The sequence below is a fragment of the Aricia agestis genome, chromosome Z (genome assembly GCF_905147365.1).
Source record: "Aricia agestis chromosome Z, ilAriAges1.1, whole genome shotgun sequence".
In the NCBI taxonomy this organism is placed as follows: Eukaryota; Metazoa; Arthropoda; class Insecta; order Lepidoptera; family Lycaenidae; genus Aricia; species Aricia agestis.
The window spans coordinates 21,556,965-21,577,735 of NC_056428.1; the positions used below are offsets into that span (position 1 = coordinate 21,556,965).

At 35.9% G+C, this 20,771-nt stretch overlaps 1 protein-coding gene and 1 long non-coding RNA gene across 2 annotated transcripts; both read left to right on the forward strand.

Annotated features, from left to right (window-relative positions):
- Positions 1-1,175: 1,175 nt before the first annotated feature.
- LOC121739408 lies at positions 1,176-13,766 on the forward strand. The gene is made up of 3 exons (XR_006037442.1): positions 1,176-1,200; positions 9,161-9,163; positions 13,668-13,766. It is a non-coding gene; the product is annotated as an uncharacterized LOC121739408 (long non-coding RNA).
- A 1,934-nt stretch (positions 13,767-15,700) lies between these two features.
- Positions 15,701-20,353, forward strand: LOC121739326. The gene is made up of 3 exons (XM_042131718.1): positions 15,701-15,718; positions 18,128-18,356; positions 20,235-20,353. The coding sequence occupies exons 1-3, from the start codon at positions 15,701-15,703 to the stop codon at positions 20,351-20,353; spliced, it is 366 nt and encodes a 121-aa protein (XP_041987652.1).
- Positions 20,354-20,771: the final 418 nt, after the last annotated feature.

The window sequence follows — 20,771 nt, forward strand, 5'->3', positions numbered from 1 at the left end:
ACATTTTTGACGTGTAGACAACAACTAACTTTATCTGACAGATCCGGTGACATTTCAGTATTCGAAAATAACTTTTTTTAACCCACCACGTGGGAAATCTGATTTCTATACCATGATAACTAGACACAATATATCGGAAGCCTATACAAGTATACAAGCTTAATCTGACACGCTCGAGCTTGTCGCGAAATCCCATCTTCCCCTCCCTAACTAATAAGGGTATCAACAGGAAATAGTCACAATAAGGTAAATAAGTTATGAGAAACAAACAAATCGTTAAGTTAGTCGGACTATTATCGAGAGTTCATTCACAGGGCCGACATTCCCGACTTAACGGACCACTTATTACGACAGGCAATATTCAAACTAAGATAAAGGGGTATGCGGCAGGCGCGAGTCTATTACAGGTGCCCGGGTTCCGTAGCAATTAATATTAACGCTCCCAAACCAGCCTTTTTTTAAATTTCAACTTCGCAATGGAACCTAACGAATGCAATAATAACTAAGCACTTTGAGTTTGACCACACTCAAACTGCTAATCCAATTAACGTAAACTCGTTGTGATGATCATGTGTTTTGATATGCTTAGTAACCTAATTATTCATATCACACATCAGCTAATAATTCTGGGCCCAGACAAGTGGCAAGCGATTATCGTAAATGCCAACTAAGGTCGGGTTGCACAAACTAACTTTAACTATAACTGTAACCTTATCTACAATGCAAAATATCAAATTTTTGGTCAAAGTTAAAAATGGACGCCACCAAGACGCCATATTTAACCATAACCATAAAGCTCGACAAGGTTTTAAATGCACGTGGCGAAAAAAAGGACCTAATGCTGTCATCATACAAAAACGCCATTTTTGACAGTTCTTTACCAGCAGCGCCCGCACCCACGTTCATTTATAACCCTGTTGGACCAGCTGTCATCTGTCAATTTCTCCGGTCAAAGTTAAGATTAAAGTTAAATTTAGCTTAACTTAACCATAACTTTAACCTTAACTTTAACTTTAACCACGCCTTTGGTGCAACCCAACCTAAATGTATGGGATTTGACATTTTCGCCAGCAAAGCGCTGACTTGTGTCAAACCGTATACATTTTGTTCAGCGCTGCTACTTTCACAGTGAACTCTATGTCAGGAACACACATAACCTAAAGTATTATTACTTAGTTTTGTTACACCTTGTATACTTATGTATGGATTTTATTTTATTATTTGTATACGGAACCCAAAAGGGTCCAGCACGAGTACCCACCAACGATGAGCATCAATCTACCATGCTAAAGCGTACTACTACGGTTTTTTATTCTTTCTGATTATTAGGCCACATTAAAATGTCAGACAGCGCTCCCCAAAGTTTAAAAAATCGATGATATTATTAGTCCTTTATTTGAAAAGGAATTTTAAATATAAGTTACAATATAACTTATTTATTAATAATTGTAAACATTGTAAAATTGCAGACTTTTATTTTATAATGGTATAGATTATAAAAGTTAAGCTTGACTTTTATAGGCCTCTTGGATATCTCTAGTGGCGCGGCGAGTGGCAGATTCAGGCAACACGTGGGTGTCAGAGTGCGATCAGCTGTGAAATACGGTTTACTAGTTAAAAATAAAAACACGTTGAAAACGTTAAAAAGTGCTCTGAATAAGGAAAATATGGGCGGTACGAGGTACTGTTGTGTTGTAGGGTGCAAAAATTCCCAATCTCGGATTCGTGAATTAACGTTTCATTCGTTTCTGGGACGGAATTGGGAAACGTATCGAAATCAACATGCCGATTATTAATCATGCTTAAATCTAAATCTCGCATGAATATTTCTAAAATATCACGTGCAAGTTATTTTTAATACCATTGTTTTATATATAATAATATATTATAATTGAAAAAACGATATAAATAAAATTATTGTCGGTTTAATATTTATTACTAATTCCTTCAATATTCACTTTCGCATTTATAATATTATAATACTAATATACTAATTACTGATATTACTAATTTACTAATAACATTATAAGTGCGAAAGTGTGTCTGTCTGTTACCTCTTAACGCCTAAACTGCTGAACAGATTTTGCTGAAATTTGGCATGGATAAGTCCATAATATATTCTTAAGAGTCCCGAAAAAGGACATAGACAATGGCGTAACTATAAGATCCAGGGACCGTCGCAAATTGATGGGGCTCTATCAGTAAAAATCGTCACGTTTATAATAAACAATATTATGTACTTAAAAATTTTTGCCCATTTGGGTCGGGGGCCCATGGCATTCAGCCCTATATTTACGCCACTGGACATAGGATACTTTTTGTCTCGGGAAAATATCCCACGTGATTACTCCGTTGTACAAGAGTTATGGCACAACGGAGTTGTGAGCGTCATCTAGTAAATTTATTATATTACATATTAATCATAAAAATCAAAGAAAAATTTCTTTGATAATGAAATACATCTGCATTTTCCATTTTTATTTTGCATGTATGGTTGAAAAGTTGCTGAAAATATATTTGTTTAGATTATTCAATACATAGCTCCACTTTCACGTCGTACAGTCGATTACCTACTCTGGTCTGTGGTGTTACTTTTACACGGATGATTCGTTTTCCATCATCATGGATTTCGAAGACTTCATGAATATGATTGCTTTGGAATTAGGTTGTGCTCTATAATTTTTAATTAGGTAAACAACCTGTTTTTAGTAATAAGTAATAACTAATAAGATGATCTTACAAATAAATAAATACAAAGTAAAAAATCATATTCAATGAATTTGAAAGAATATTTCATGATCGTGTATATTTAAGTAAATATAGCTTTCGAAAAGTACTGATTTTCCGCGGAAAAAGTCTGCGGAAATATTATGAAGTCCACAATCAATAATAATTTGGCTTGTGGGGTATGTGTGTAGGGGCCAAAAGAAGATCTGCCGACCGAGCGAGGTGTTATGCTCGGTCAGGCCGGAGCCCACGTGATACATATCAGCTGTCGTATATATACCGACGCGCATGTTAGGCAAATTGTGGGTACCGCCACAGGCTCATTACTTTTTATTGTGCTAAAAATATAAACAATTACCAAAAAAGTGCAATGACTTGTATGAGAATCATATGAGAAAAGCGCCCGTGAGTTTCCGCCGTCAACCGACCCGCGGCGTTGCCGTAGCTTAGCAACGATATCCAAGAGGCCTATAGCGAATGTGATAGGTGCTAGTAGTTAGAAGATACCTCGAAGATACTGATTAGTAGCTATTATAAGACCAATGACATTAGACAAGCGTAGTTTACTAGTGTATAATAATATGTTTGTTCCACTGTAGCGCCTAAATGCGTGACGAGTACCTGCTCGCAATATTAAAATAAAAAAATGGGAGTGAACAAGGCACTAACTTACTAATTATTGCCAACTTACTAATAAACCAGTACATCTATATATTAATACGTGAGCCAAAAACTTTGTATCCCTTTTGACGAAGAATGGGGAAACGTAGGTGAATGAAATTTTGCACAGTTATAGTTTATATGGTGAAGGAGTGCATCGAGCTAATACTATTTTGAAATTATGCTTTTATCATACATTTTTTAACAAATAAAACATTACACACACTACAACACGCACACTCAAGAAGATGACAGATTTTTGAGTGACAAACCTATACATACGAATTATACTCTTATATTTAATTTTATGGTTGAAGTCTGTTGATAACAAATTGACAAATTGAAAATGGATTATAGTTTTTTTTTATTGTAGAATCTTAGATACTATTAGACAATGCTTACACGGCCAGTCTGAGATCAGCTGGATCCCAGAGACGAGACTTGAAAAAAAAGATGAAAAGTCAATAGGTATTTTTCATAATGTCGTTGAAACCATAGACATAATATATACCTTATGTCTATGGTTGAAACTAAGGTCGAATTTCGACCATTGGGCGATCTCTAGTTGCATCAAATTGTCCTGAGTGAAAAAATAATAATTGCATAAAATGTAAAATTAGCTTTATTCGTCTCATAGTTTTAAACTTTTTATTATTGTTTAATCTAATGACACAGGGTAGAATTTATAAACTTAGTATGAGTCCGTGACATCTCAAAAAATCCGCAAAAACAACCTCACTGTATTACAGCTGTACCTATACGACATAAAATATTTTGTTTATTCGCTTAGTATCTTATCCGGGCACTCCGTAGCCCGTAGATGTGGCAAAGTTTGGAAACCACTGGCATATAGGAGAGGACTTCTTAAGATTTATTATATACAAGGAAGAGAGGCTGGGATAGCGGGTACAATAGAAAGTCGGCTTAACTGAGATTTTTTTCTGTTACGGTAAATCGGTCTTAGCCCGTCCCACATACTTAATGGTACGGGAATTGACTCATAAATATGTTATGTAAACATATTATATACTAATATTATAAATACGAAAGTGTGCCTGTCTTAGTCTATGTGTTACCTCTTCACGTCCAAACCACTGAACCGATTTTGCTGAAAATTCAAGTTCAGTGCCGGGACATAGTATACTCGTACTTTAATCCCGCAAAAATACAGTTCCCGCGCAATAAACAAATTTTGGCATAACGGATTTGCTAGCGTCATCTAGTAACATTATAAAGGCAGGACAAACATGCTTTTTAGTATTATGTTAATCTATAGCAGCTTCTGAACAAATGTGCCAAATATCAAAAGTGTATGTATGTTTGTATGTTTTTTTTTTATGAGATAAGGGGGCAAACGAGCAAACGGGTCACCTGATGGAAAGCAACTTCCGTCGCCCATGGACAGTCGCAGCATCAGAAGAGCTGCAGGTGCATTGCTGGCCTTTTAAGAGGTAATAGGGAAGGGTAGGGATGGGAAGGGAAGGGAAGGGAATAGGGGAGGGTAGGTAAGGGAATAGGGTAGGGGATTGGGCCTCCGGTAAACTCACTCACTCGGCGAAACACAGCGCAAGCACTGTTTCACGCCGGTGTTCTGTGAGAACGTGGTATTTCTCCGGTCGAGCCGGCCCATTCGTGCCGAAGCATGGCTCTTCCACGTATAAATTTATGTATGTTTTTATGTTTATGCACACATATCTCTAGAACTGCAAGTCGATTTTAGTGATTCTTTTTTTACCGACTTCCAATAAGGAGGAGGTTATACGTTTGGCTGTATGTATCTTTTTTTTTTTTTTTGTATGTTCAACGATAACTCAGCCGTTTGTGATCCGATTTTCAAAATTCTTTTTGTGTTGTATAGGGTTTGACTCGAATTTGGTACCATGTTTACAAAAGTGGTGACCTGATGATGGGATCCTAGAGGAATCGAGGGGACTCCTTGAAATTTGTATGGAAACATATAGTGATTTCAATTTTTTCTGAAGCATTCAAGGTAAATACTACCAAAAAGTAAGATTTTGCACCAAGTTATACCCTGGATCCGAAGGTACCCAACAGAACTTTGAATTCTTATAGATACAGGTTTGGGGATTTACAACACACAAAATAATTTAATCATTATCATCAAAATCATAATTATGCCATGGGTCATCACATTATGACCCAATTATTGATGCTTTTCGTGATATTTTGCATCGAAGCAGGTATTTTTGATGATTATTACGCTGTTTGTGCACCGATTTTCAAAATTCTTGTGTTGTTGTATAGGGTATAATCTTGATTTTGTATAATAATTACAAAAGTGGTGAGCTGATCATGGGATCTACGAGCAATCGAGAGAAATCCTTGAAATTTATCAAAAGACTCATAGTTGTTAAAATGTTGTTTCTAGTAACTTAAACATATGTTACGAATAATAGAAAGTTCATACGAAGGTGTCTCTCGGTCCAAAGGCACTGAACAGAACTTTAAAGATAAAAGTTTTTAAATTGCAGCATCGCTTAGATAACTGCAAGCATTTACCACAATTTCGCTTACAGTAACATAATGTGAATAGTTAACATTCGTAGTGGTTATTTACGCATAAAGCCTTATCTGGTAAATAACTAAAAAGAGTGAAATTATTATTTTTAACAAAAAATTAAAACCGACTTCCAAGGTAAAAACTTACTCTATAATAGTGCCTTTTTCAGAATTCGTCTAAATCTCAACTATTTCTGTACATACTACAGTCTTCATTACTTTGAAGTCGGTCGGTCTGTCCAAAATTTCATTTACCTACGTTTTCGCATTTTGCGTCAAAAGGGATACAAAGTTTTTCGCTTGCGTACGAGTATTATTACTTATATAGATAATGAACTCACCGCGTATTCTTTCGCTATAGGAAAAAAGTCATAGGAGTATTGTAAGTTTGTAACACGTATTTTTTTCTAATTGTCTGACGGTTTTTTTTTGTGCTATAACAATAAAAGTAAATTATTTACAAAGCGCCATCTGATTATATGACTAGCAATACTATTGCAAAGTGAACGTGCACGACGTTCAACCACTTTCGCGTGCAACAGTTTTGCGAGAATTTGGTCAGATGGTGCTTAAGTATAATGTACTACCAGAGGAGTTGATTCCTTATTTTTTTTTGCGTTATGTCAAACCCAGCCGACAGTTCATGACACGACTAACAATAATTTGACACAACTCGACCAAATGACACAGGCCCTCCGTGAGTACCTAATATATTTTGTTCTGTGCACAGGCCCGCCAACTGCCTTTGAATCAATTTCTGCGATGGTACATTGTACAGTAGGAAAAAAGGTACAGCGATTCTAAAATTGTAATGCTACATCAATGTTTCCTATATAGTCAGATTTGTCCATTTTTGCACCTGAGTGTAAGAAAATAGAACAATACGACCTCTCGTAACATTCATGGAATTCGCAGTCCTCACACTTTGTACGATACGATACATCCTCAAATTCAAATTATTAACCTTTTAAGCATCTAGTGGGAAAGTATAGACCATGACATTAACTCCTACACGATATTACTTAGAACTCTCAGCACGATCGGCGATAAAGAAATCTTATAATCGTCAAATGATCACACACACAACATCGGAGTTCGAAAATGTGATGAAATGTCTCCAAAAGTAATAAATAGTTTATATTATGTCTTCTCTTTAAAGAAACACAACACTCATACACGCTCGCTCTAACAAAAATATCATAATCGAGCGCTACTTATAATTCTACAACCCCGTTTTAGAAAGACATTAATATGTGACTTCATTAAGTTTAATCCGAAAATCAGATTATTCTTGGGATTTCTTAATCTTTAGATATTATGTCGTAGCGTTTGTAATCGGACAAATAGCTACCGTCAAAGCCTCCTTGGTTAATTGATTGAAATAGTTGAAAGAAATGGGATGTCATAATTTTAAATAAACCTCCATTTGTAGCGTAGGATCTCATAGTGCTAGGGAGGTTCTACGATGGATGTCGATACTTTTATTCTATTAAGTTTAGTTTGAATATCGTAATAATAATAATAAATTTTTAAATAAAATATATTGTTATGTTAATGTTTAGCAGTTAAATCAACTATTGGGTTTCTAAAAATAGTTTGTTTTAGTTCGACCACACTTCAACGATTTTTAAGTTACAAACGCCGAAGGAAAATACAAAATTTTCGTAAATAAAAAACATTAAATTATATCGACAAAATGCAAGGTAATCGACAGCCGAAAAATCTATCGATATATTATCGATAAAGCCATCCCTAAATCCTGCCACCCACACCGAGAGATTAACATGAAAGATAATATATTTACATTAAAGTGAACATTCGCCTGCGTTCAGATGTTCGGTGAAAGGTAATTAATAGTTTAGATGGAAATATATAATTGATATAAAATTTTACCGCCCATTTTGAATGCGTGGGCCGGGAATGTGTCGACGATAAAACTATCGACAACTTTAATCATTATCAGCCCATCTTTACATGAGGTTCTATCGATTAAAATAATTGTGGTTTTTACTTGTGCCAATTGAAATAACAACTATTGCAAATAAACGAAAGTGATTTAATTTCTGCATTCATATTGTTTCGAATGTCTTTTGTTACTAAATTAAAATAATAATACATTAAAAATATCATGAAAACTCCACGTCATAAACACTTGTATAGTATTGCAAAGAGGGTATTACTTGGAGAGGGCTCTTATTGGAAATACCTTATATAGTTTGATATTATTTACTTTAGGACTAGTTGTGTAAAAGGTGCTAAACTTAGTACTAGGTGTATTATTAGTATTAAGTTCCTCTGGATCCCATACTGGGACTCTGGGGATCAGATTGAAAACAAATTCAGGTTAAATATTAAGCGTATTTCATATTATTAATCATAGGTAAACCACACATTCCCACAACAGCAACTTATTTTATTTGTTTTTAATTAATATGTAGAGTAAGACTTAATTTACTTTACTTACTATCGTTTCTCCATTAAAATATAATATAATACCACACAAAAAATGTAATGAAACGAATTGTACAATAAATATCACATCGAAAGCGAACTTACAGCTGATAAACGATCTCTACCACAGTCTGCGTCTTTAAGATTGATTGAATATTTTTATATGAAGTTTTTATATCTTAAGTAATGTTTTTTTACAAAAAATACGTCAAAAAGTAAAACGTCGATGAGAGCCATTATACTTAGGTTAAAGGTATTTAGTTATGTGGCATTAGATAATTCCCTGAAAGCAAGCTGAATGACAAAGTGCTTCAATATTACCTTAAACTCCTATAATTGTTGAATTCTAATTTTTACAAACTATATACTATTAAGTCCCTTGGTTTTTTGTAATTAAAAGCCAAAATACGTAACTTTAATACTTACTAATTTTCACATAATATTGTCAAAGCCTAACTTTAATTTTAATTTCCTCGTATTATCAAAAGTTACTTGATTAAGTGTCCAGTCTTTTAAGGGTTCCGTACCCAAAGGGTAAAAACGGCACCCTATTACAAAGACTTCGTTGTCTGTCCGTCTGTCCGTCTGTATGTCTCCAGGCTGTAACTCAAGAACGGTAATTATAGCTACAGAGGTGAAATTTTCACATATTGTGTACATTTGTTGCCGCTATAACAAATACTTAAATACTAAAAATAACAAATACTAAAAGCAAAATAAAATTAATATTTAAGGGGGTCTCCCATACAACAAAAGTTATTTTTTTAGTTTTTTTGCTCTATATCAATAATAGCAATTACAGTAGGTACTTGAAATTTTCACACAATCCTTAGTTTTATGTGTACTTTAACATTTAATAATAATATAAATTTTAAATAAAAAATTAAGAGGGGCTCCCATACAAAAAAACACTTGCCTAATTTTGCTCTATAACAGTAAGGAACCCTTCGTGCGCGAGTCCGACTCGCACTTGGCCAACTTTTTTTATTTTATTATAAGCCTAAATAGAAACTGTAATGACTGTTACAATCGTCGAATATTTTTTACACCAGAGAAACGGGTGTCAGTTGCTTCATTGACCTTCTAGACAGGAAACTCTCCGTTTCAAGACGAATGCTGTCATGGATCAGTGGCTGTATCAAGTATCAGCTTTCCTAACAAAAAACCCCGGGGATCACCGGGTATCGAACCGGCGATATTGGATATTATGAATAATTAAAAGTTGGTAGAAAAAAAGTTTTGATGTCAAAAGTTAGTCGAGGATTATTATATACGGCAACCGTGGTTTTGAGGTATACTTAATTACATCTTATTCAATGTTTTTCAACATGTGAAGCGTATAATAGCGTACCAATAAAGTTTAAAAAGGTTGATACATATAAAGGCTAGGATAATTTTATGAAAAGATATATTCTTAAATCATGAGCATAATAATTATACATGTTAGAAAGGTCTCGAAACATTTTTTATGCCAGGGGGCCAAAAAAGGGGGTCATCATAAAAAGGTTGAAAACAACTACTTTACAAAATCTTCCTATTGCATAATAAACAAAAACAGCAACAAAATCCATTGCGTACTTTTAAAGATCTAAATACTCATGAGCGATGCCTAGGAAGATACGATGTAGACTAGAGTTTTAACTTTTATAATACACATAACACTGCAACTGATGACTATCTAACTTCCAGCGATTTCCTTCTCATTTCACCCACATTTTAGTGTCGTAATGCAGCGTTACATATAGATAATATCTTCATATCTTCAATCATTATCAAACTTACCTTTTTGTCTAACAGCGCAGCGTTATGATCATACCTTCAGTTAAAAGATACTTACATAATAATAATAGCTCCTTCGGTGTCAGTGACCGGTTTTAACCTAGCTAGGAGTAATTTTAAGGTGCCAAAGGATATGCGTATGACTCACGTGGATGAAGAATCAAATATGAATTTTCGTAATATTACAGAATTAGTACTATAAAATATACTTTTTTGGTCCTACCAATTTCGTAATTATAAAAAAAATACAAAAATTGGTAATCATAAAAAAATCACATTTTAATGTTCGATATTTTGTTTCCTAGCTAGATCGATTTATCGCCCCCGAAACCTACTACATATACTAAATTTCATGAAAATCGTTGGAGCCGATTCCGAGTTTCCAATTATATATTATATGCCACAAGGTCAACTTCAGTTCCTTTGTGGTGAGAGTACCGACGCATCTTCTCCCGACCTTTGAAGCGGAGGAATTCTGGCCGACTGATGTGGTTTACCGAAGGTTCCGGGGGAGACTCCGGAATGAAGCGCGCGTCACGTCGCCGTTAATTCGTGATAATGTGTAGTTTATATAATTGTTATGTATGTTAGTCATTAAGGTATATATTGTATGGGCCTACGTAGCCTGATTTAAATATATATATATATATATATATATATATATATATATATATATATATATATATATATATATATATATATATATATATATATATATATATATATATATATATATATATATATATATATATATATATATACTAGCTGTCCCGGTGAACTTCGTGTCACTTTGAAACCTTCCCTGGACTTCTACGAATATTTTAAGACTAAAATTAGCCCAACCCGTTCAGCCGTTTATCACAAATCTTTTGTATGGGAGTATAGAAAAGTTGTTTTTAGACATTTTCAGGATTTTTTTTTAGAATTTTTCTCTCCGTAAGAACCATCCTCGTACTTCAAGGAATATTAAAAAAAAAGAATTAACGAAATCGGTCCAACCGTTCTCGAGTTTTGCGCTTAGCAAGACATTCAGCGACTCATTTTTATATTATAGATATTAAGTCATTTACGAAATTACGACCGCACTCAGAGACGAATAAAAATCGGATACTTCATTGCAAATTGCAAATAAATAAAGATTTTGACATAAGCCAAAATATTATATATCAAACTCTTCTTGATCAAACTCTTCATAATTGAAGTTTGATTATTACAATTTTTTTTATGAGTGCGGCTATTAATAACGCATTGCTAAGACGTGACATGGTATTTCGACAATCGGCTGAAATCAGACTTACACCCAGGTAGCAAAAAGTAGGCTTTGAACTAAACAACTTCTTAGTATGTAGAAAGAAAACCGATCCAATTTATGTACACGCTATTGTAATATAAAGTTATATAACTGATCGTTCAAATACTCAATTAAGCAGATATTGACTCACAATAGGAAATAAGAAAACAACTACGAAGGTGAACTAGTTTTATACATATAGTTAATCAGGGTAAGTTCAGATACAGGGTAAGTCCGGATAATTAAAGTAAACGGTAAATTAAACTACAGAACTTACAGTACGGTACTACAGTTTGCGGTTGCAGTGCAGTATTGGCGTATATATAATATGCCCGTAGCGCCAGAAGAAAGAAACACTGACTAATTTAGTTATAAGTTGAATTATCCGGAGTCCGGACTTACCCTGTTCCCGAACTTACCCTGATTTACCTTACGTAGTAAAATTGTTCATACCTTTATGTAAATAAAATAATATATTATAATAATTTATAACCATAAAAAAGGAGGAGTTTTTTATTTGTCACTTAATATTTTGATGCAAAAACTATTTTCGGCGTTGGGTATTTTTTGTGATTGGATTTTTTCAGAATTTGATTTTATCACTAGTTTTGATTTTATAATTTTTTACCATCATTACACATCAGTCATCACCATCACATACATCTATGTATAATATAATTCTAGTGTATGACTGTATGTCACTAAACTCCTAAGCGGCTGGACCGATTTAAATGAATTTTATGTATTCATTTCGGTTGCGCTCCAGATGGTAATAAACAAATCAGCGAAATCCAAATTTATCATACACCGGACAGCGTCTATCGGGTACGCTAAATATAGACAATAATAATAACTAGCATGTAATTAATTAACTCTTTTACCAGCCCAAGGGCGTCGCCAAGGGGGGGCAGGGAGGGGCAGCTGCCCCCCCCCCCCCTAGAGATTCTAAAAAGTTACCAAATATAATGCAAACAACGACCACTATAATATTAAAATCTGGTAATAGATGTAAGGCTCGTAGTAGAAGTGAAAAGCTTTATGTGCTGTCGAATTTACCAACAATTCATACATTCTTTTCTCATTCATAGAGAATGAGAAAAGTATGAATTGTAGTAGGTAAAGTCAACTTGCCCCCCCCTGCGCCATCGGCTGGCGACGCCCTTGTACCAGCCTTTACTGTTACCTCACATGACACAATCGGCCTCTATGAAAAGTGAAAAAGCGCAACTCTCACTCTCACTGACATAGAATCGGTACTTTTTTCTCTGTGAATTAATAGCAGAGTAAATAATAATAGTGCATACATTATAATTTTCTCAGCAGTGACATAATGAGCGGTTCTTATGATAATTTTCTATAGTGAGGATCTTAGTTCTGACCTTAAACACCTTACCGTTCTGCTATTTTGGCCTAAGACCCGAACTTAAGATCTTCACCAAGCTCAAAATAAAATGAACTCAAATTCGAATACATTATGATGAGTGGGAAGCAACTGTCAAAAGTGTCCGGCCGTGAAAGACAAGATTTCTACAGTTATCCCTAAGAAAATAAAATAAACAATTGAGCTCTACACTTGTATATTGACGGTTAGGTAGACCATCAGACCAAGATACCTCTTAACTTAATTAACCGCGACCGAAACACGGTTGCTGGTCTATAGGGGACAATTTTAAAGAAGAAATTATGGCTTTTATAAACTGACGAAGGTCTGGCTGTCGCTGGCTCTTAGTCTAATAAGCACAAGGTATCTGCGACATATATTTGTTTTCTTTTTTATATTAAATTAAGGGGCAAACGAGCAAACGAGTCATCTTATGAAAAGCAAGTACTGTCGCCCATGGACACTCGCAACATCAGAAGAGTTGCAGGTGCCTTGCCAGCCTTTTAAGGAGGAATACGTTCATTTCTTGAAGTTTTTTAGGTCGTATTGGTCCGGAAATACTGCTGGCGACAGTGCGCTTTTAAATTTAATTTTGACTATAAATAACATCTTAAATTTTTTTCATTAACTAGTTAAATTTGTGAAATTTCTCAATTACACACTTAGGTGTGACTATTAATTTGATTGGTCGATAAAATCTCAACACGACACTCATTTGGTATGAATTAAAATAAATTAGCAGTAAATTCAGCTTTGGTGTGGTCCACAATTTTAAATATTGCTTTGAAAAACTTATTAAGAAAATATATACATATTTGGACACGAGTATTAAAAAGTTTCATAATGCAATAAAATGAGAGATGTGCCGATCATGACTTTGGCTGACAAGCCGACTAGCCGGTTAGTCGGCTGCAAATAAGCCGACTAATCGGCCGACTAGTCGGCCAAGCCGATTATGGTTTCGGAAGTTCCCGTAACGCTTTTTTTACTGCTAATTCACGGGTAAGTCACACACGTCGCCTGCAAAGGTGTCGGATCGTGTTATGTTTACTTCGCGTACGTTACTTTTTTTTTGTTTTTATAATACAGTTGATGGTTTTCAAGAAATATTTCAAGTACAATTACCATTACGATTCACAATTTAAATTAACATCTAATTGATTTAATAATAAATACTTAAAATTTTGAATATATTAAAAAAAAAATATTTCTTTAATAGCAAGTAATTTCAGAAACACTTCATTTAATTTTAAAATGTGTTAAACTGATTAAGTGTGATATGAACACATTATAAATAATCAAGTTTTTTCTTTAATGTGACTCTAATAATAGCAAAATTGAAAAAATAAAAAGCCGGATAGTCGGCGCTTTTTGCCGACTATTCGCCGACTACGAAAGTGGTCGGAAGTCGGCTTTACCGACTAGGCGTCACATCTCTAAATAAAATATAAAAATAATATTAGACATAGTTATGTCTAATATTATTTTTATATTTTATTGCATATTTTACGAAGTTTAGACATAAAACAGTTGCTTCGTAAAAAATATGGTTAAGCTTAAAAACTGGTTTGTCATGATAGATAATTTATTTACTCAACTCAACCATCTAAAGTCTGAACTTTAGTAACTAATTTGTTCTCTGGGGTGATTCTCTAACCTCGATAATATTATGTATGTAAAAAATTAAATGACATATTATTTTAACCCTAAATATTTTTCAGTTTTAGATAATTACCCTAGAGAGCAGACACTAAAGTTTAAATGTAAGATATGTAGAGTATTGAGTAAATAAATCATAGACTCTACAAATGATTGGAACATCAGCTATATTTATTAATAACAACTATAATAACTAGCTAAAAGCTGAGCTTTGTGAGGGCTCGCGTAGTCACACTTTGAATGACTGGTGATAACAAATCTTCGTATAAAAACCTTGACTGACTGATGATAACACATATCTACATATCAATAAAAATTACTATGTAAAAGCACAAGTCAATAAGCGTGATAGTTTTTCCATAAAGTGTAATACAAAATGTTCAGACCGTGGGACATACTAGGGCTCGCTTCGCTCGCCCTGATTATGCGAAAGTTCAACTTTTTGTCTATCTGTTACCATTTAATGACTAAGCCACTGACCTTATTTTGATAAATTTTGGTACGAAGATACTTTCAGTCAGCCAGGGCATAATAATCATACCCTTTATTATTAATACTAGCTAAAATCCGAGCTTAATTGTGAGGGCTCGCGTCGTCACTCGTCATACCTTGACTGACTGATGATAACACATCTACGTATAAATAAAAATTACTGCGTTAAAACACAAATCCATAGGCGTTATAGTTTTTCCGTAAAGTGTATCACAAAATGTTCAGGTTGTGGGATAACTAGGGCTCGCTTCGCTCACCCTGATTATTATGATAAAATCCAATAATTTTCAATTAATTAATGTGGTATTAATCAATAATTTTATTTATTTATGGTACTTACTTGGCCAACTTTTGGATTCTCCGTACAACCTCTCCCCAATAAATGGTTCAAATCTACCACCTCCTTACCATCAGATCTACATTTTCACTTATAACCACCTAATTCCACTACAAACTAATTTGGAACTTACCACCTCAAATAACGGTGCAATTTTCATTACCTCGGTGCATGTTTATAGAAAATTCGAATAAATCCAATCGCCGAAGAACTTTCAACTTTACAATACAATATTAAGGTGTATTTTCTGTTGGTGCTTGATTGATGTGGATTAGATCGAAGGTACAGAGAGGCAATGTCGCGAAACGCTATCACGTCGTAATATAAAAAGAGCTTTGTAGTTATTTCTATAACATACACCTTCTAGCGTTTCTAGTGAATAGTTTGCCGTCGCAATTTCGAAATGGCTGCGCGATTTTTGGTATGTATTAATTTTACACATGAAAACAATATATATTAATACTTACATAATATGTAAAATATAACAATATCAAGTGCGACAAAATTAAAATCATAAAAGTTGAAGATATTTAATCATGAAACTTTTGGATAGAAGTTAGAAAATCTCCAACACTCGTGGCTAAAACAATTTAATACATCTCGGACATCGGTGCTAAAGCACTTAATTTTTTCGGTAATGGCAGTCGGAAATGATTGTAATAACTTACCGGTTCGCTTTACGCGTATAAAATCCTATAATATATCTCTGTTATTATGTTGCTACGTGTACTAATGGACACAGTGGACACAGGGGAGATTTAGGGCTGCCACCTCACACAAAAGTATCCAAGATTTTGATATTATTATTTCAATCATGTAGATGGTGTGTGGTCTATCTTCTTAATTACATAAAAAATCACTTTGTGCATTCGATTTATTCATTTTCCCATATTTAAAACCAGATATTATCTTGGTTCTTATGCTTTTCAAATCTCCAGCTGAATTTTTCGGTATTTTTTCTGACAGCCCTAGGCAGGTTATACTTAATACATTTAATAACTGAGTTACTGATAAAAAATATACCGGAACTTTCGTCGGTTCTATGTAGACGAAAATAAAGAACCAAAAGTGAGAGGTGGAGTGTCTTTTAAAAATAGTCGGGTTACACAACAAAAGGTTTTCGCGATTTGTGTATTACTAAATTGTTATTTGTTATACAAAGTGTAAAAAAAACTTTTGGGGTAAATGATGATTTACTTAAATGCAGAAACTTAATAAAGGGTTTTTAACTTACACTCCACACATTTTTTGACATAATCTTCATTAAACAACGTAGTTTTCGCTTGGTATCATTAAAACTCTTTGCGTGCATTTAATATAATAATATTTTAACACTCTCTCAAAGGATTTAATCGAAGGAAAATTACTATTTTTCTTCTGCCACAAGACTGTTCTTTTAGAAAAGTATGTGAAATAATTGATATAGCTATTTGACCGAGCTTTGCTCGGTATTTGATGAAAATGACATTTTCTAAAAATGATTCCTAGCTAGATCGATGTATCGTCCCCGAAACCCCCTATATACTAAATTTAATCATAATATTATTAAGATTTCTAGTTGTCTGTTGATTTAATTACTTTTGTAATAAGCGTGCGATTGCGATTTATCATAATTTTATGTTGCTGGCGATTTTTTGTTAACGAAATATTTTGAAACCTAGTTATCTGTCAATATAATTTTGCAATGCTTAATTTTAAGGGTCGGTGATGTCAGAACAAATCCAATGGTGTTTTAAAATCGGGACAAACTTTTTTCTTTTGTGTGCTGTTTGATTTTTTACAAGCCTAAGAGCCAGTCCACACGGCTCGGCGTTGCGTCGACGCAGCGCTGTCGTTTGACGCATAGGGTTGATTCAGACCGCAACGCGACGCGTAGATGAATTTCCAAATTTATATGGATTTGACAGATTCGCAAGACGTCTCACGCAATTGAAATCTGTCAAATCCATACAAATTTATGCCGCACCGCGCCTCGCCTCGCCTCATCACGGTGCGGACCCATAGCCACACGGGCGCTGCGTCATCGCAGCGTTATTACGAAGCGTTAACACCCCTCCCGTTTCATCTCGAGGGCTGCTGTCCGTGATGTGTGCGTTGCGACGACACAGCGTGCCGTGAGAATACCTTGGTTATTTGAATGTAAAACAACGCAACGGCAGCGCTGCGTCGACGCAACGCTGACGCAACGCGCCGTGTGGACTGGCTCTAAGGAACTTAAATTAATTGTTAAATTGCGATGGGAAAATTGTCAATTTCAAAATATAATATCATTATCAACCCTTAATTAATTGACAAAACGAGGGGTGTTAAGTTTTACGTGTCTATCTGTCAGTCTGTCAATGTGCGTCTACCCTTAACATGCAGCATTCAAACTAGTAGACCCACTTTGATTTGTTTTTTTTTTTGTTTAAAAGGTGACTTAATCGAGAGTGTTCTTAGTCATAATTCATCATCGCAGGCTCGGTGCCAGAGGGTTTATTTATCTTACGGGAGGTTGTAACACGGCCGTAGCTAGGGGGGGGCATTGTGGGGCAATGCCCTACCTTAAAATCATAATGCCCTACCTTAAAAATGCCAAAACCTAAAAAATCAATCAATTATGATTTTTTCTTTACTTCCGCCCTACCTCTAACCAATGCAGCACTCGATGGTTGACAAAGTGTAGAGTTTTGAATTGATGTAACAAGAGGTCGGCAACGTACCTGCACGTTTTGATGGTGCGTCTGTTCATGTATGACGGTAGTTGCTTTCCAACAGGTTATCCGTTTGCTCGTTTGTCCACTTATTTTATTAAAAAAAAACATTATTTACGTTTTTTTCTATTTTCCAGTTATTCCTGGTCTGCGTGGCCGAGCTCTCATCCCTCATATTAGCTGGCGGGCACGGGGGTCATAAAAAGGTGGTCATCCACGTACCGCTGTACGTCAAGCATCATCATCACAAACACACCATCGTGAAGCACGTCCATCACAAACACGGCGGTGGGGGCGGCGATGATCATTATGAGGTGCTAGGTTACACCTACGGCGAACCTAAGGCTGCTCCACACTTTGGCGGAGGTATGAATCATTTTGTCTAAGCTCTACATTGCTCCGATGCGTTGTGTTGTCGCAGCGTCAGGGTTCTTACGTATTGAACTGTCGCAGTTGCTGAGTTCTTACATTGATCTAACGACGTTTAGACGTGGGGAGCCATGCTTCGGCACGAATGGGCCAGCTCGACCGGCGAAATACCACATTCTCACAGAAAACCGGCGTGAAACAGCGCTTGCACTGTGTTTCGCCGAGTGAGTGAGTTTACCGGAGGCCCCATCCCCTACCCTATTCCCTTCCCTACCCTCCCCTATTCCCTTCCCTTCCCATCCCTACCCTATTCTACCTCCTACCCTATTATCCTTTTCCCTCTTAAAAGGCCGGCAACGCACCTGCAGCTCTTCTGATGCTGCGAGTGTCCATGGGCGACGGAAGTTGCTTTCCATCAGGTGACCCGTTTGCTCGTTTGCCCCCTTATTTCATAAGAAAAAAAAACCTTGACGCTGCGACAACACAACGTAGCTAGAGCAAAGTGGCTTATAAATGCTTCCTCACCGGGAGCATTCGCACGAATAACGTTGTAGAGTCGAGCATAACATCAGATTAAGGAGGAGCAGTGCCGTAAATAGGGCGGTGCCACCGGTGCCCAGGCACAGGGCGTAGACTCTGGGAGGGCGCAAAAATTGCCAAACCAGGCAGGAGTATTATTTTTTTGGTTTGCTCACGATAATAGGTAATAGTTCCCGCTGCGCCCCTAGAGCACGATTCCAACAGTAAAATAGACCTATACATTGCTTTGGGTAATAATATAATATCTAAAAAAGCAAGGGCGTAGTTGTAAAAGCTCGCACAGGGCGCAAAAAATACTGTTTACGGCACTGAGGAGGAGAGCCGAGCATTACAACGCGCCCCTGGTGTACAATGTCTAAGCACCTGCCAGTGATTTTACCGGTTATTTTGAAACAACTTTATATCAATGGTCGTGTATACGTATGCTATAATTTATAATGCATCCACGCAAACGCTCGTCGGTCAGGGAGCTAGTATTGTAAAATGCTTAAAATCGCATCTTTAATGTTCCCGGTGAAAGCTTTGCTCTAGTTAAGTTGTGTTGTCGTCAAAATTACGTCGTTAGAACGATGTCACATTGATCCGTTGCGTTGAGTTTTGTCTTCGCAGCTCTGCGTTGTTATTGCGAGGTCGCATAGTACGTTGAGAAGAGCTGCAGTAGCGAAATGCGAAGGTATATCACGTGTTGCCGCGACGCAGATGTGAGTTGTGAGTTGTGACGCACAATGCCCTTTTCTTTTCCGTATACGCAACGAACGGCATCACAATAGATTTGATATTTTTATTTAAATAAAATATTATTATGTGAGAAAGGCTTTTGACAGACAAACACCTTGTAATAAGCGAAAGTATTACAAGGTGTTTGTCTTTTTTCACCCTACACCAAGGACGAATGAGGGTTTCGTTCTTGGTGTAGGGTGATTAGTAAAAGAGACCTAATTAAACTGATGATTTCATACTCTACTATCAATTCTTCTATCACGCCTTCTTTTTCAAACGTACATCCGTGTCTAATTTTGTGAAAATCAATCCAGTGTTCAAAAACTATTTGACTCAAACAAACGAACGAATCTTTCTTCTTTGAAATATATAATAATGTATAACTTACTAGATGACACCGCAACTCCGTTGCGACAAATTCGTTTACCGTACATTTCCTGGGACTTAAAGCATCTACGAAATTTCAGCAAAATCGGTTCGGTGGTTTTGGCGTGAAAAGGTAGAACAGATAGACATATAGACAGACAGACAGACAGACGGACAGACAGACACACCTTCGCAGTTCGCATTTATAATATAAACTTATGGATTAACAAGATGTCCTCATGATTCCAGGTCACGGATGGGGTGCTGCAGAGGAAGACCACGGCCACGACTCCCCCGTCAGCTTCGAAGCTGGCGACCACGGTGGCTACGCGCTCAGCGACGACGACTACAGCCACAGTGGCTACTAGAAACTCAGGCTGACATGGCTATAGTAAAGCTACTATACTATTAACTTTGTTTACTCGGGCAAAAACGACTAACTATAAATAAAACCGTTAGTAACCATAGTGGCTACTGACGACTGAAGTAGCAAAGCTACAGTCACAGTGGCTACTACGAGTAGACACTCAGGCTGACATGGCTATAATAAAGCTTTGTTTACTCGGGCAAAAACAACTAACTACTAAATAAAACCGTTAGTAACCATAGTGGCTACTGACGACTGAAGTAGCAAAGCTACAGTCACAGTGGCTACTACGAGTAGACACTCAGGCTGACATGGCTATAATAAAGCTTTGTTTACTCGGGCAAAAACAACTAACTACTAAATAAAACCGTTAGTAACCATAGTGGCTACTGACGACTGAAGTAGTAAAGCTACAGTCA

Coding starts and splice junctions, on each gene's coding strand:
- LOC121739326 (XM_042131718.1), top strand. Junction 18,357..20,234: donor TGCTCCACACTTTGGCGGAG/GTATGAATCATT, acceptor TCATGATTCCAG/GTCACGGATGGGGTGCTGCA.